General features: G+C 40.3%; 1 protein-coding gene across 1 annotated transcript in view; it reads right to left on the bottom strand.

Moving 5' to 3' along the window:
- Positions 1-752: 752 nt before the first annotated feature.
- The window catches only part of LOC145358431 (nuclear receptor subfamily 5 group A member 2-like), an 83556-nt gene continuing 70590 nt past the window's right edge, over positions 753-13718 (bottom strand). The window contains exons 6-7 of the mRNA XM_080212501.1: positions 11656-11803; positions 753-1000 (exon numbers count right to left, since the gene is read on the bottom strand). Coding sequence (XP_080068627.1) covers positions 753-1000; positions 11656-11803 — 396 coding nt within the window. The remainder of the gene's footprint in view (positions 1001-11655; positions 11804-13718) is intronic.

Below are 13718 nucleotides of genomic sequence, written 5' to 3'. Positions count from 1 at the left end.
TTTACTGTAATTTTCTCATTTTCCACAATTTACTCTGTCAGAAAAAAACACACTTGAAACATAAAAATACCAAATACAATACTCTTAACTGCTTGCAACTCTCTGTAAAAATACAAGTGCGTTCAGCTTTCAAATATTAAAGTACAAGTGTGCACAAGTTTCTTGTAGAAGTGTAGAAAGCAAATTCAGATGATTCATCAGTAAAACACAGTTGTTCTTAGCCTGGTACTCAGCTATCAGTGGCAGAAGGCTCTGAAAATATTACTGTGCCAACTCTAATTTTGCATATTATTTTACATTCATTTTTACTATGATCTGAAGCATTTAAATGGCATTGTTATCTCAAGAGAAACAAGCAAAAATTGTAATCCCGAACACTCGGTAACAATCAATAAATATGCTTCATGTAACATCATAGTTAGAAAGTTACCGCATTGTACAATTTTTATAAACTATAAATGCCGTTCTTTTGCTGGTCCGCGGTTCCCATTGATGCAGTAAGGAACAGCCGTTTTAAGATAAAATCAAAATTCTTTTTATGAAAAGGGAAAAAAGGTCAACATTTGAAAAAGCTTTGTACATACTGTTTTACATGTTTTCCATGACTAAGTAGGTTCTGTATTTTTAAAAATCATTTGTTACCAATTACAGTAATTGTTCTACTAATAATATAAAGGAATATATGTATGGAATCCACAACCTGCCCTTGGGAAACAGTGCGGGTTGTATAGTTCACAGATCAACAGTAGCCCTTAAGCTCGCTTGGCATGAAGCATCTCAATTAGTAAGTTGTTACATGGCACTTCCCCATTCAGGTGTTTGTAGTACAGGTATTCCTCTGCCTGCATACTTATTGCACGGATTTCAGGTAACTTCAGCAACAGCTGTCCAAATTTGTCCCCATGCTGTGGATAGTTGCACAAGGTGTAGTCCAAAAGGGCGGCATGGACTTGTTCTTGAGCACTTTCAATCAGATGGCGATTCTCTAAAACCTTGACATCTGTTAGGGAAAGAAATGATATGACACAACTTTAGTAACAGGACACATTCAATCTCAGGAATATAACTTTTTTTTGTGCGTCACAAACCGGCTTGCATTAACACTGCAATGGAGTTGCTGTGAAAATCCCCTAGTCACCACACTCCAGCGCCTGTTTGGGTATGCTGAGGGAATGCCAGGTTGACACTGCAAATGTACCAGACATCTCCCTCTCCCTCAGGGGCTATGTCTATCTTTGCATCCCTGGTGTGGGGTTCCCTTCAACTACTTAATGTTTTTAAATACCTGTTGTAAACTTCACCGATGTGACATCCTGTCAGCAAGAGAGGAATTCCTTAACTGGGGGCAACAAATGGCGAGGAAGCTCTGTTAATTCATTCATTCTATTTCAAATGAGAGGGCGGGCACATTATTATGTCACCAGTGAGGGCCAGGGAAAATCAAAGAGCGAGATCTCATCGCTGACATTCTTGGCCTCGCCGGACTTCCTGCCAGCTTCACCATTTTCTCCCATGGCGCACACCAGCAGAACACCGCCCCCCCCCCCCCCCCCCCCCGCCCCACCACCACTTTCATAATGGACTATAGACTTCAGTCTCTTCGCAATGTCCTCCATACTTCTCAATATTGACTGCAAGCTTTCTGGCTGGCTTCCTAATGCACTTAGCATTTTGTTTTGTAAATCCATTAGCTTTCTTACATAGCCTTATCAAAGTGTTCCTTTCAGTTCTTGGCAGCAGAACTTGTGAGCAACCTCACCTGTCAACAAGCAGATACCTGCACTATCCTCACCTCCTGCCCTGGCTTGTGTCTCACCATGTGTAGATTCCTCATTCTCTAAGTTCACACTCTGTCTTAGCTGATGGCTGCAAGTGTGAAATTGGTGATGGTGTATCTTCATCATCACTGTCTTCTTGCTGATCCTCCACTGCTTGGATTAGTTCTACCTCCTGGGTAACCTAATGGAAAAAGGCACGAGGCGAATGTGCTGAAGGGAGAGGGAAAAGTCTCAGACCATCTGCAGCTTGTAATTCAGGAGAGAGTGCATGATGGGGAGGAAGTGGGATGTGAAGAGGATGCTGCCACAATCAATGGTTTGAGCCCTACCACTAGCCCCAGCCTCAGCAATGCTCATTCTGATTATGGCCAGCATAGCCTCTTCCGTGGAGGTTAGAGCAATGCAGGGCGTGTCCTGCCTCCCTCCAGTTAGCTCCTTTTGCCTTCTTTATGCAGAACCTTCTCCTGCAAGAGAGAGGAAAGTGTGCCAGTGAGCATCATACAATGTGACTGTCATGGTTGAATAAATGAATTGAATAAGTGAGAGGCTTGCAAGAGCGCTGTACATGTGAACATGTAAAATATTTACATGTTAGCTATGTCATGATTGATAGAGGTTGGTGGTAGGTGAGTAGTGGATGATGTGATGCAGCAAGCAGTATCTGAAGCTGTTGGTGTACTCAGTAGGATATGGCATTCACTGATCTTGACCACTCATGTGAGGTCATTGGACTATGACTGCATTGCATTCAGGTCCTTGGGGTTAACACCCTAGCATTGGTCTCCACAGCTATCTGATCACTTAGCCATTTCACCATGTGTCTGGAAGTCCTCCTAACTCTCTGCAGAGACAGAATTGTCTTTTTTCCTTTCCACCTCTTCCACCAAGATCTCCAGTGCAATGTTGAAGAAACCTTGTGTGCCTGTTTGCTTCCATGTTCAACCATTCTTCTGTCCTTTCCAGGTCAGATTTAGCTCTCACAAGACTCCCAGTGCCTACTCCAGCCACAATGCAGTTGCCCTTTTAAGAGGTGCTGGTGATTTTGGACCCAGTACTGATGCATGCATTTAATGCTGGCTGCATTGCAGAAATCATGTCAATGAGTAGGCAGCACTAAGATGGCATACTACCTGCATTTCATAACAGGTGGGCAGTAGTCACTTAGCACAATTCCTGTGCCTGCTTTCAGCGGCTATCCAATTGTTCAATATCCATTTTGCATTTTGTTGCAAGGCCAAAAAGAATTGGGGAGCCCTGAGGTTGGTCAAAATCAGATAACCTCAGTGAGTTGACTGTTAAAACAACAACCTTCAATAATAATTATGGATTTTTGAATTCAAATGTGTGCTCCCCCCCTCCCGCCATCCCAAACTCCCCAGGACAACAATAAATATGAATTCGCAGAAGCCTCTACATCGCGCGAACCCGGAGCAAGCAGTTGTAATGCACCCCCCCGCCCCCCTTTCACTTTATACAAAGCTCATTCTCACGATTGTCAACATGCTTCAGATGATTTCTCTCCCTTTAGCTGTTCAAATTATTTGGAGGCGTCTTTGTTCACAAGAGGCTGCTGCTAAATTGCAATTGCTTAAGAGAATGTAAGTCATAAAAGCCTTTTCCAGAAAAGGATTGTCACGATTGAAAGGCAGGAAACAAAACGATAGGTCAATCTGTTAAGGTTCTGTTAAATGCGTCTTTAGAACAAAGCTAACATGTACCTTCTTCATAACTATTGCTTTTTGTAAAATTCTAATTTTAATTAAAACTCTTTACCTGCTTGGGAGAAAAATCAATATGGACAACAAATGCAAGTCTTTTGTAAATATTTTGCTTTGTGTATGCGATGGTAGAGCTGAATGTGAAAACTGTGCACTGTGAAGATAATTATGTCTTGCGAGCAGCATAAAAACCTGCCTCAGCAGCTGATTCTATGAAAAATACAAAACACCTCAACACAATGTTTTCAGATAGAAAAGGGTAAAATCTGGTGAAAATGACCCTGACTGGAGGGAAAAAAAGCCCTACCTTAATGTTTTTTGTGATTAAAAAATGCCGTAACGATGATGTTATTTTTATATGTGCAGCCGTTAATTTCAGTGTGAGTTTGGAAGAAAACCACACTGAAGTCATTTGAAAGCATATTTTCCTACTTGTATCTCAATAATAGGTTTTTCCGAGGTGATGCTTCATAACAATCTTAAAATTAATATCTGGATTGTTGTGGGAAAGAGAACTAAGTGACTACATGGGCTGAATTTGTATATGATGTGGAGATGCCGGTGTTGGACTGGGGTAAGCACAGTAAGAAGTCTCAGAACACCAGGTTAAAGTCCAACAGATTTATTTGGCAGCACGAACTTTCGGAGTCTCAAGCTCCTTCATCAGTTCAGTGACAACTTGTGTTCACCAACAGGGCATATAAAGAATCCCTACAGTGCAGAAAGAGGCCATTCAGCCCATTGAGAATGCACCTGCAAGGTTTGTTGATGTCTGCAGTAAGCTTGACAGGGTGGATTGAAGAGGGTTGATACACACATCAGGATGTAAATGAATTTGCAACTGCACTGATCTTTCCTTTTGGCATTAAAGCCATGGCACCATCCTCCTGCTGCTGATCTCATGGGCATCCTCCAGGTAAGCTTTCTTCATTTCATTGGTAGCCTTCTTCTTCCCATTAGGATGTGCCCCAAAGAGCTCTGACAGTTCCCAGCAGCACATCCAGGGAGATGTGACTGCGGTGAGGTGCAGCCTTTGAATGTCTGAACTTCATTTTGCCAATTCCCTCTGTTCCCAACTATGACCTCAATCAAATTGCATGTTTGGAATGATCCTTTATAATTAGCGAACTGGAAATTGACTCATGCAGGTCATTATCACACCTAACCGTGCTAAATGGTCAGAAAATCCAGAAACGATATGGGGTAATACAGTGATCTGGTCAAAAGGCAAACTTGTTGCACTTATTCCTGGGTTTCGAATGTGTTAACAGACTTCCCCACGTCACTGTCAACAACTTAAGAATGGGCAACTCAAGAACAGAAAAATACATCGTTGGAATGAAAACATGAAGCAAGAAGGCAGTGACTTGATAAATTTTGTAGCACTGTTAAATAATATCAATCGCATGAATTTATAGTGTTGGGAAAAAGATTCCTTCTTGCTCCCCTTGGATCATCGTTCCAATACTGAAAAGTGAGGGGGAGAAGGAGGAGGAATTCATGGTCGTGGCAGCAGAACATATGCTGCACTATCATAGACTTCTAACTTATACGTGGTGCTTGTAGTAATTATAAATTGGTGTTTGTGGTCTGATGATATAATGCATGTGCAACACATAATCTAATGGCAGTTCTCCTTTTTCTACGAGACATCTAGTTTTAAAGAAATTGGATGGAGAGTCACTTCCTGGTACCATTGGCAGGAGCTAGGGAAAAGTATTTTGCCTATCTTAAAAACAAAGTAGTGATTATGTGTATGTAGAATCCCAAGGAAGGAAAAGCAGAATTTATGTAATGTTTTTAAAAAAACTAGGCAAGTTAATGCTAGCAGTGAGACTTATATTTTGAACAGCGATTGATGAGTATGTTATAGCTCAAGTTATCAACCAAGAACTTGCATGTTGTCAAGTTACAGTATGAGGGTCTTCTTAATTTGACCCATAGACCCAATGATTTGGGGTCAAGTGTTGAGGTGGATCCAAGCCTTAAGTATTGACATTGAGCATTGTCAACACCTCTGACCACCTGGTCGAAATCAGTAAATTCAACAAGTAAGGTGACGTGATGACCGCATAATGTACAAATGAAACTCCATAAATTCCAAATGAAATTCCTAATCGGACAATAGGCAAGATGCATGTCTGAGAAATTGAGTCTGCATTAAGCTGTAAGCTTATTTACCAAGGGTCCCAACAAAAGTAGATGATCTGATCCAAAACAGAAAATGCTGGAAAATCTCAACAGCTCTGACAGCACCTGTGGAGAGAGAATAGAGCCAACGATTGGGATTTTCCAGCCATTCTCGCCTCAAAACCAGAAAATCCCACCTGTGGTCAACAGACCTTTGCATGGCCACTCCCCCGTCCAGTATGATTCCCATGGCGGCCAGGATGGGAAAATCCCCCCCCCAACATCTCCATAGCTGCTGTCAGACCTACTTGAGATTTTCCAGCATTTTCTGTTTTTGTTTCAGATTCTAGCATCTGCAGTATTTTACTTTTTTATTAGTATGATCTAAACCACTGGAGTTGTCACAATTACATAAGGGGCACCCCCAAAGGCCTGGGGAAAACTGACCTCTGTATCACATTGTATAACATGGATGTTAGATACATCCCCTGCCCCAGATGTCCATGGACCTGAACGATACAAGAGAATTTGTTAAATAAACAACAAGAGGTAGGAGAAATTCTGCAGAAGCCACAAGTTATATGAGCACACAACATGGCAGAGGCCTATTTATTGGTACAACAGGCATGGACTCTATTCCAGATGGGATGATAGTAATGAAGACCTTGCTTCGTCACTAAAGAACTAATGGAGGAAAGAAGATAGGGTGAGTAAAATACAATTTGACATCAGCCAATCATTATACACCCCACGTGAGTTTTCTTTCCACTGATTTCAAACATTGACAGATCACTGTCAGTCCCTTCAATCACATTAGTGGAAGTCCGGGAGCTCTGCAAATGGGGCAATCAGGCAGGATGTATAATGACAGCTGATCTGCATTCATCTATCTAGTGCTCCTGCCAAAATTGACTTTCACTCCCAACTTATTTTAAATTGATCAGAATACCACTGGATATGAAGTTAATGAGGGAAGGGACAAAAAAAGGCGGTAAATATTAAAATAACTCACATGACTGTACAATTACACATTTATGGTTTTGAAATGGGACAAGGCCTTTGGCTACCCATCTGGACTCCACAATCAGGTTTGTTGGCATAGTACACATTACAGTGATGTTCTGAACAGTCTCTAAGTCAAGCTGCTAAATGAAGCTAAACCACTGCAACTCTTCTTCCTCAACTCCCTGGAGAGAGTATGCTGCTACTCAGTAATAAAGCAATGTCGAGATTAGGTCTAAAAGGTAAAATGCAAAGTGTAAAATCTCAACTACTGTGAGGAAGAGTTATACACACCCAGGTTTACATAGACAATTTACATTATAAATGTGGATGTAAGAATTTATAATGGGAAAATGTGAACATATACAAAATAAATATGTTTTTTCCAATTCTCTTCCTATACCAAGTGGTGACTAAGGCAGACTTTTGCCTGCTTCCATAGCTAGTAATTCCTAGAATAGCTCAGTAATCTGTGCCTAGAGGTTTATAGCTTGAGACGAGCCACTCCACATCAAGGATGACCCACTCTTATCTCCAGCCATCGGCATGTTGGAAGGATTTGCAGGTTGACACACTGTTTGGCTGCATTATGTACCTTGGCCATCAAACCGTAGGGTGAGTTTTTTTTATTCAATCATGGGGCATAGCATTGCTGGGTGGTCAGCATTTATTACCCATCCTGAGTTGCCCTTGAGAAGGTGGTGGTGAGCTGCCTTCTTGATACAATTCAGTGGCTTGCTAGGCCATTTCAGAGGACAGTCAAAAGTCAACCACATTGCTGTGCTCTGGAGTCACATGTAGGCCAGACCAGGTAAGGATGACAGATTTCCTTCCCTAAAGGACATTAATGAACCAGGTGTTTTTTTCTGACAATCGTCAATGGTTTCATGGTCATCAGATTCATAATTCCAGGTATTATTATTGAATTCAAATTCTACCATTTGGAATCCACATGAATCCCCAGGACATTAACTATATTTCTGGATTATTTCTATAATACCACTAGGCCATCGCCTCCCCTTGAACGTGGAGCTTTTGGCTCAGAAGTAGGGATGCTCCTGACTGCACCACGTGTATATATATGACCAAAACGTCCATTTTAATTTAGAAAGCGTGTGCTAGTTGGCCGCATGGCAACAATATTTATAGGTTTGTATGTGTTGGTTATAGGTTACATTAATAATTAATAAAAACCAGATATGGTTTTGTTCCAAGGAAATTTTTAACTCAAACTAGCCAGTTATTTTTGCATGTTTTCGACCAGCAATGCTCTTGGATTATATAACTTTCTAGCCTCTGTCATTTATTCTATCAACAGATTGTCCAAGCTTCTACATTAAGCTGAACAGTGAAAATTATCCATTAAAATTGCTGCATTTATGACAGGTTGCTGCTGCTGATGTATATTTGTTCTCCTTGTTGACACAAGCTTCTGTTTTGTATTGGACCAACGTTCTGGAGACTGACACTTTGTGTCCTTTTGCACAGAGACTTAAAAGTTGTCTATTTTTCCCAGAGGTCATTCAGCAATGTTCAGACACACAGTTATATATGCAAATCAACTCAGCCCATTTCTCAAATCTGAACATCCAAGTTGGGCTGCAACTGAATTAGAACATAGAACATAGAACACTACAGCACAAACAGGCCCTTCGGCCCACGATTTGCGCCGATCACATCAACACCTATCTATAACCCCCAATCCCATAAAACCCCATATACTCATCCAGAAGTCTTTTAAAAGACCCCAGCGAGTTCGCCTCCACCACCACTGACGGCAGCCGATTCCACTCACTCACCACCCTCTGAGTGAAAAACTTACCCCTAACATCACTTCTGTACTTTCCTCCCCGCACCTTAAATCTGTGTCCTCTCGTAGCGACCATTTCAACCCAGGGAAATAGCCTCTGAGAATCCACCCTATCCATTCCTCTCAACATTTTATAAATGTTGAGAGGAATTCTATGAGATTTATCCCCATTAAATATTGTGCAGCTTACAGGAGAGTTATGACATTTTACAATTCTTAATATATTTGTCATTAATAATCTAAAAGGTTTATTTTTGTTTGGGAGCATTTTCCCTTTTGAGCACATGAAGTTTTATTTGTGGAAAAGCTGATTCAGGTTTTCACCTTCTCCCTTTGCCATCCTTACACTGAATCCATTCACATTATACTCATATGATCTGCCTCGACGTTACTTTTGGAAACTTGGCTGGGGGACATGTCCTATTTCCATGGAAACCCTGCCGAGAAGCAGGCATAGGATCAAATAGCAATCAATTAAATTTCATTTGAATTTGTGATCTGCAAGAGTAAGTGGCTAAAGAGAGGTCTTCATTTTACCATCGCCAGCCAGAACAGGCCTCCTTCCCTGAAGCAGCAAAGTACCCTCTGACGTCCCGCCAGTTCTACTAGGTTGACATCTGTAATGTGCGACCACTTATGTAGCACTTAACTCTGATATTTAAACAATGCCTTCTTTGAGATGTGCCAGACCCTTGGTCATGGTGGGACAGAATGACAGATGGAATCTCTGTCTATTACTTTAGTTATTGATGCAGAGGAAGACCCAGAAAATCAGGAACATTTGAAACTTCTGCTTTGCTGCCTTTAGCTTTATCTCCCATTGTCCATTTTCTTTAGATTTTCCCAGTGCTGATGTGCTATTGATGTATTGCGCTGCAAAGTTCTTTCTTAGCTCAATCTTATGACTGACCATCAGGAGAGGCAGTCTTACAGGGCACAAGCAAAAGATGGCATATTGGTTACCATTTTAGAGTTGAAACAACTTTTACTGGAACATGCTGGCCCCTTAGCATCACACCACTTACTATGGTCTGAGTGGGATTGTATCTTCACTACCACTTGATAACACTGTCATTATTTATTAGGTCAACTTTTAGACATTCTTTCTCTAGTAATCTGCATCTCTTTGCCCCCCAGGTAAACATAATTTGACAGCCTCACAGATTACTCAAAGACTAGCACATTTATTCTTTAAAATCAGGACTTCTATTTCATGCATGACTGCACATATAGGCGGTCATTTTTAACAGGAACTCAATTACTGTTGAGAGATGTTACTGATCATGTATGTTGAAAATGTGATACAATTTTTTAGATGTCAGTTCTTGACTTGGAAAAGATACATGTACAAATTTCCAATTTCACTGAATTTCAACAGAAAGCAAGAGTTCAGATGGCTCTTTAGTTAAAAACTGGGTTAGCATAGGAACATAGGACGTAGGAATTAGGAACAGCAGTAGGCAAATTCAACCCTTCGAGCCTGCTCCGCCATTCAATCAGATCATAGCCGTTCTCTCCCTGGTCTCAAATCCACCTCCCTAACCTGTTCTCCATATCCCCTTATCCCTTTTTATTAAAATTAGTTAAATTTGCTAACAAGTTAGTGTTCAAAGCCGACTGTTTATAGATCCAGTATAGATAACCTTCACAGACATAGAAGGACAAACAAAGGCTGGCAATACAATTTGATGCCTGCACCACTTCAGCAACGTGAATGGTTAAAAAAATTAATTCTTACCTAATTATGGCAGCAAGACGGAAATGAAATACTTGTTGAATATACTTATTTAATGCACTGATACCAGAATAGGAAGACTCTTTTAAAAAATTCTATTTCTACTTTCTTGCCCCTATCTGAATAAATACAACTTTTTTCCACTTTGTACCTTTAATTAGATCATACTTGATTTAATATTTCTGTCCCACAAACTTCAGCTCAGCAATCAAGTGAAACTCTCTGAGTCACAGTTTTATTTGTTGTGTCTAAGAAGAATAGACACAGGCACAAAGACAAAGCTGGTTTTACCAGAGACATTCTGGCGGTTAAAAATCCAATGTCTGCAACCCAAAGATTTGGAAAAGACATCCAGGCTGACGCACATTAGAACAAAGATAATCATCCTGATTGTGCTAAGCCGCAACATAGCTATTTGTTTCAGTTCTACTATCACTTTTTACTTACTTAACAATAAACAAGGCTGCTTTGAAAGAGAAAACAGTGTTTCTTTAATTTACTTGCAAAAATTATAGCAATAAACCCATTTTGCAACAGGTTTAAATCATAAAATATTGGGTTTCATATTGTATTTGGATGTTTGAAACTTTTTAACATAATTTTAAGAATAAATCCACAGATATACAGTGACCATGCTAAATTGCCTCTTAATATCCAAAGATGTGTAGGTTAGGTGGATTAGCCATGGTAAATGTGCAGGGTTATGGAGAGAAGGTGGGGATGGGCCTGGCTAAGATGTTCTTTTGAAGTTGGTGTAATGGGCCAAATGGCTTTTTCTGTACTATGAGGATTCTATGCTTAAAATAATTAACATTTTCTCTGACAAAGAGTCATCTAGACTTGAAAAGTTGGCTCTGTTCTCTCTCCACAGAAACTGTCAGACCTGAGATTTTCCAGCATTTTTTGCTTTCGTAACATTTTCTCTACTGATTTCACAAGATCTTCATATGATTCAGTGACTATCGAATGCTGTTTTAATGATTAATTCACCACAAAGTTCAGGGTTGGACCACCTATAGTACATATTTCAAATTGGATCAGGACAAAGCTGTAACAAAAATACTTCTGCTGAGTTAATGGAACAGGGGTCTCTGCGACTGATACAAACTTACTTATCAGATTATCCAGGCTGGTAAATATTAACTGTTGATATTTTGTTGAAGATGTAATAGAGCAGGAGCGTTTCAGAAAATATAATGGAACAACATTAACTTAACCTACTCAGCGGGAAACTGACAATATCCAACAGAATATTCAACACATGCTGGATTTCAGTCCCCAATTACTTCAGTGAAGAGAAAACTCACTCCAGGTGTAAAATGGATGGCTGACGCAAACTAATTGTTTTCCCTTCAGACAAGTTTGGTTAAAAATCACCTGTGCAACCCTAAATGTAATTTCACAGAAATGACTGGATAACATGCAATTCAAACTGTTGTTCCAATTCACACCTAATTAATGAGATCAAAGTTTGTGGCTTACCAAGACTAAACAAGAGAAGAAACTTAAAGCAGACAATATCCCTTCTGTCGACCTGCAAGGACTGCAGTTTAGCTGCCAGCTCCTGAGCTCTCAAAACCAAGTTAATGAGAGTTCCCCCAGCTTGATTGGCAATTGTAGATAATTCAACCTGAATGGAAAAAGAAAAAAATTGTGCTGTCTTTTACTGTACTCATTAGTGCAATGCTGAAGAACTGAACATTTTCACACATTAGATCAAGCAATACACACCTTGGCAGAGGATTTGTCAAGACTAAAATGACACAATTCCTATTGCAATGGCTGATGTTCTACATTGGAAAGCACTTTGATTTTTTCCAGAGTAAGGGTAATATCGGGCAGACTTCTCTCCATAAACGAAACATTCTCACAATTTGGATATTTTTGGACATAGAACTATATGTACGGTACTCAAACCTTGCAAAAAACTGCAAAAAAGGATAATCTGTGCACTGCTTGGCTAACTGCTTTCTCATGGATCTGAGTCACAGGTACTACTGTGTGAATTATTGAAAAACTATTATTAAAGGACATTAGTGAACTAGTTGAGTTTTTCCAACAATGGTTTCGTCGTCATCAGTAGATTCTTAATTCCAAACTTTTTTTATTGAATTCAAATTCAACCATCTGCTGGTGGGATTCAAACCAGAGTCCCTAGAACATTAGCTGAGTTTGTGGATTAATAATCAAGTGATAATACCACTAAATCGTCACCTCCCCAATATACCTCTTTGGGTACATCCATGACATATCTCCATGGGTTCAGATATTTTTGTCCCTTTTCAAACCCCAAAAATGCAGTTATCAAATTGTCAGAGAAGGTTGGAGTGTAACTCTAAACTGGATATTCAAGCACATTTATATTTCAGAGCCAGAGCAAGGCGATGCTTTACAATGCTTGTTTACAAGGTGTTCCACAGGAGGCTACACTGTATTTTGGTTTAGCTTTCCACTTCTCAGGCAGAATTTTATGGGCCCCCTGATAACCTTCCCACACCCCTCCCACTCATCCCAACTTGGCCACTGTTTTACCGGAGAGGTTAGCACTGCTGCCTCACAGCGCCAGGGAACCAGGTTCAATTCCGGCCTTGGGTGACTGTCTCTGTGGAGTTTGCACATTCTCTCCTTGACTGCGTGGGTTCCTTCCGGATGCTCACGTTTCGTCCCACATTCCAAAAATGCACAGGTCAGGTGGATTGGCCATGCTAAATTGCCATATAATATCCCTAGATGTGTAGGTTAGGGTATTAGCAGGGTAACTGTGTGGGTTTATGGGGATAGTGCCTGGATAAGTTGCTCTGTTGCAGAGTCAATGTAGGCTCAATGGTCCAACTGACCTCCTCCTGCACTGTAGGGACTCTATGATTTGCTATCACCATGTTATATTAGCACATAAAGTTAAAACAATTCCTATTAAGGATAAAGTTAAGGATTTTATATTTCTCCATTCATTAATTTTATCAAAGAAAAATGGTGCACATAAAACAAGGGATTTAGTTACGTTGTATGTTTTCCCTCAAGCAAACAGAAATAATTGGGGGGTGGGGGGGTGGGATGGAGTGGAAATGACACCATTAGATGCCATTGTTCTCCATTTGCTGACCAGCTCAAGACTGGCATTGTCAGACATCTGGAAATAGTTCATTGGCCTCCATTTTGTTTTGAGAATGTTTAAAACTTTAAAGTTTGCCAGCCATAATAATCTTAGCAAACCAAAGTAGTTACTCAGTTTTTATAAGCTGGATAATGCAATTTGTTGGCTTTATGCGCTACTTCTGCTTTTCGGCCAAAGTGCTAATTATTTTCGAAGTAAAATTGACAGCAGTTTTAGTTTTCTGCTTTGTGAATGGTGGTGCTGATTTTTTCAAGCCAGCTGCTGTAAACAGGCACACCAAACCCAACTTTCATGTGGGAAACTACGGACCTGGACTCATTGATGCACACTGAAGTTTGTGGTAGCCATCACAAATGTTTCCGATTGTGATTTGTGGATACACTTGGCATATCTGTAGATCAGTGTTTTTCTTTGGTACAGAAACAGTTTT

Source organism: Carcharhinus amblyrhynchos, chromosome 25 (assembly GCF_965287045.1).
Source record: "Carcharhinus amblyrhynchos chromosome 25, sCarAmb.v2.hapA, whole genome shotgun sequence".
Lineage (NCBI taxonomy): Eukaryota > Metazoa > Chordata > Chondrichthyes > Carcharhiniformes > Carcharhinidae > Carcharhinus > Carcharhinus amblyrhynchos.
The sequence above is the reverse complement of the archived record's forward strand: the minus strand, read 5'-3'. Positions and strand labels throughout refer to the sequence as shown.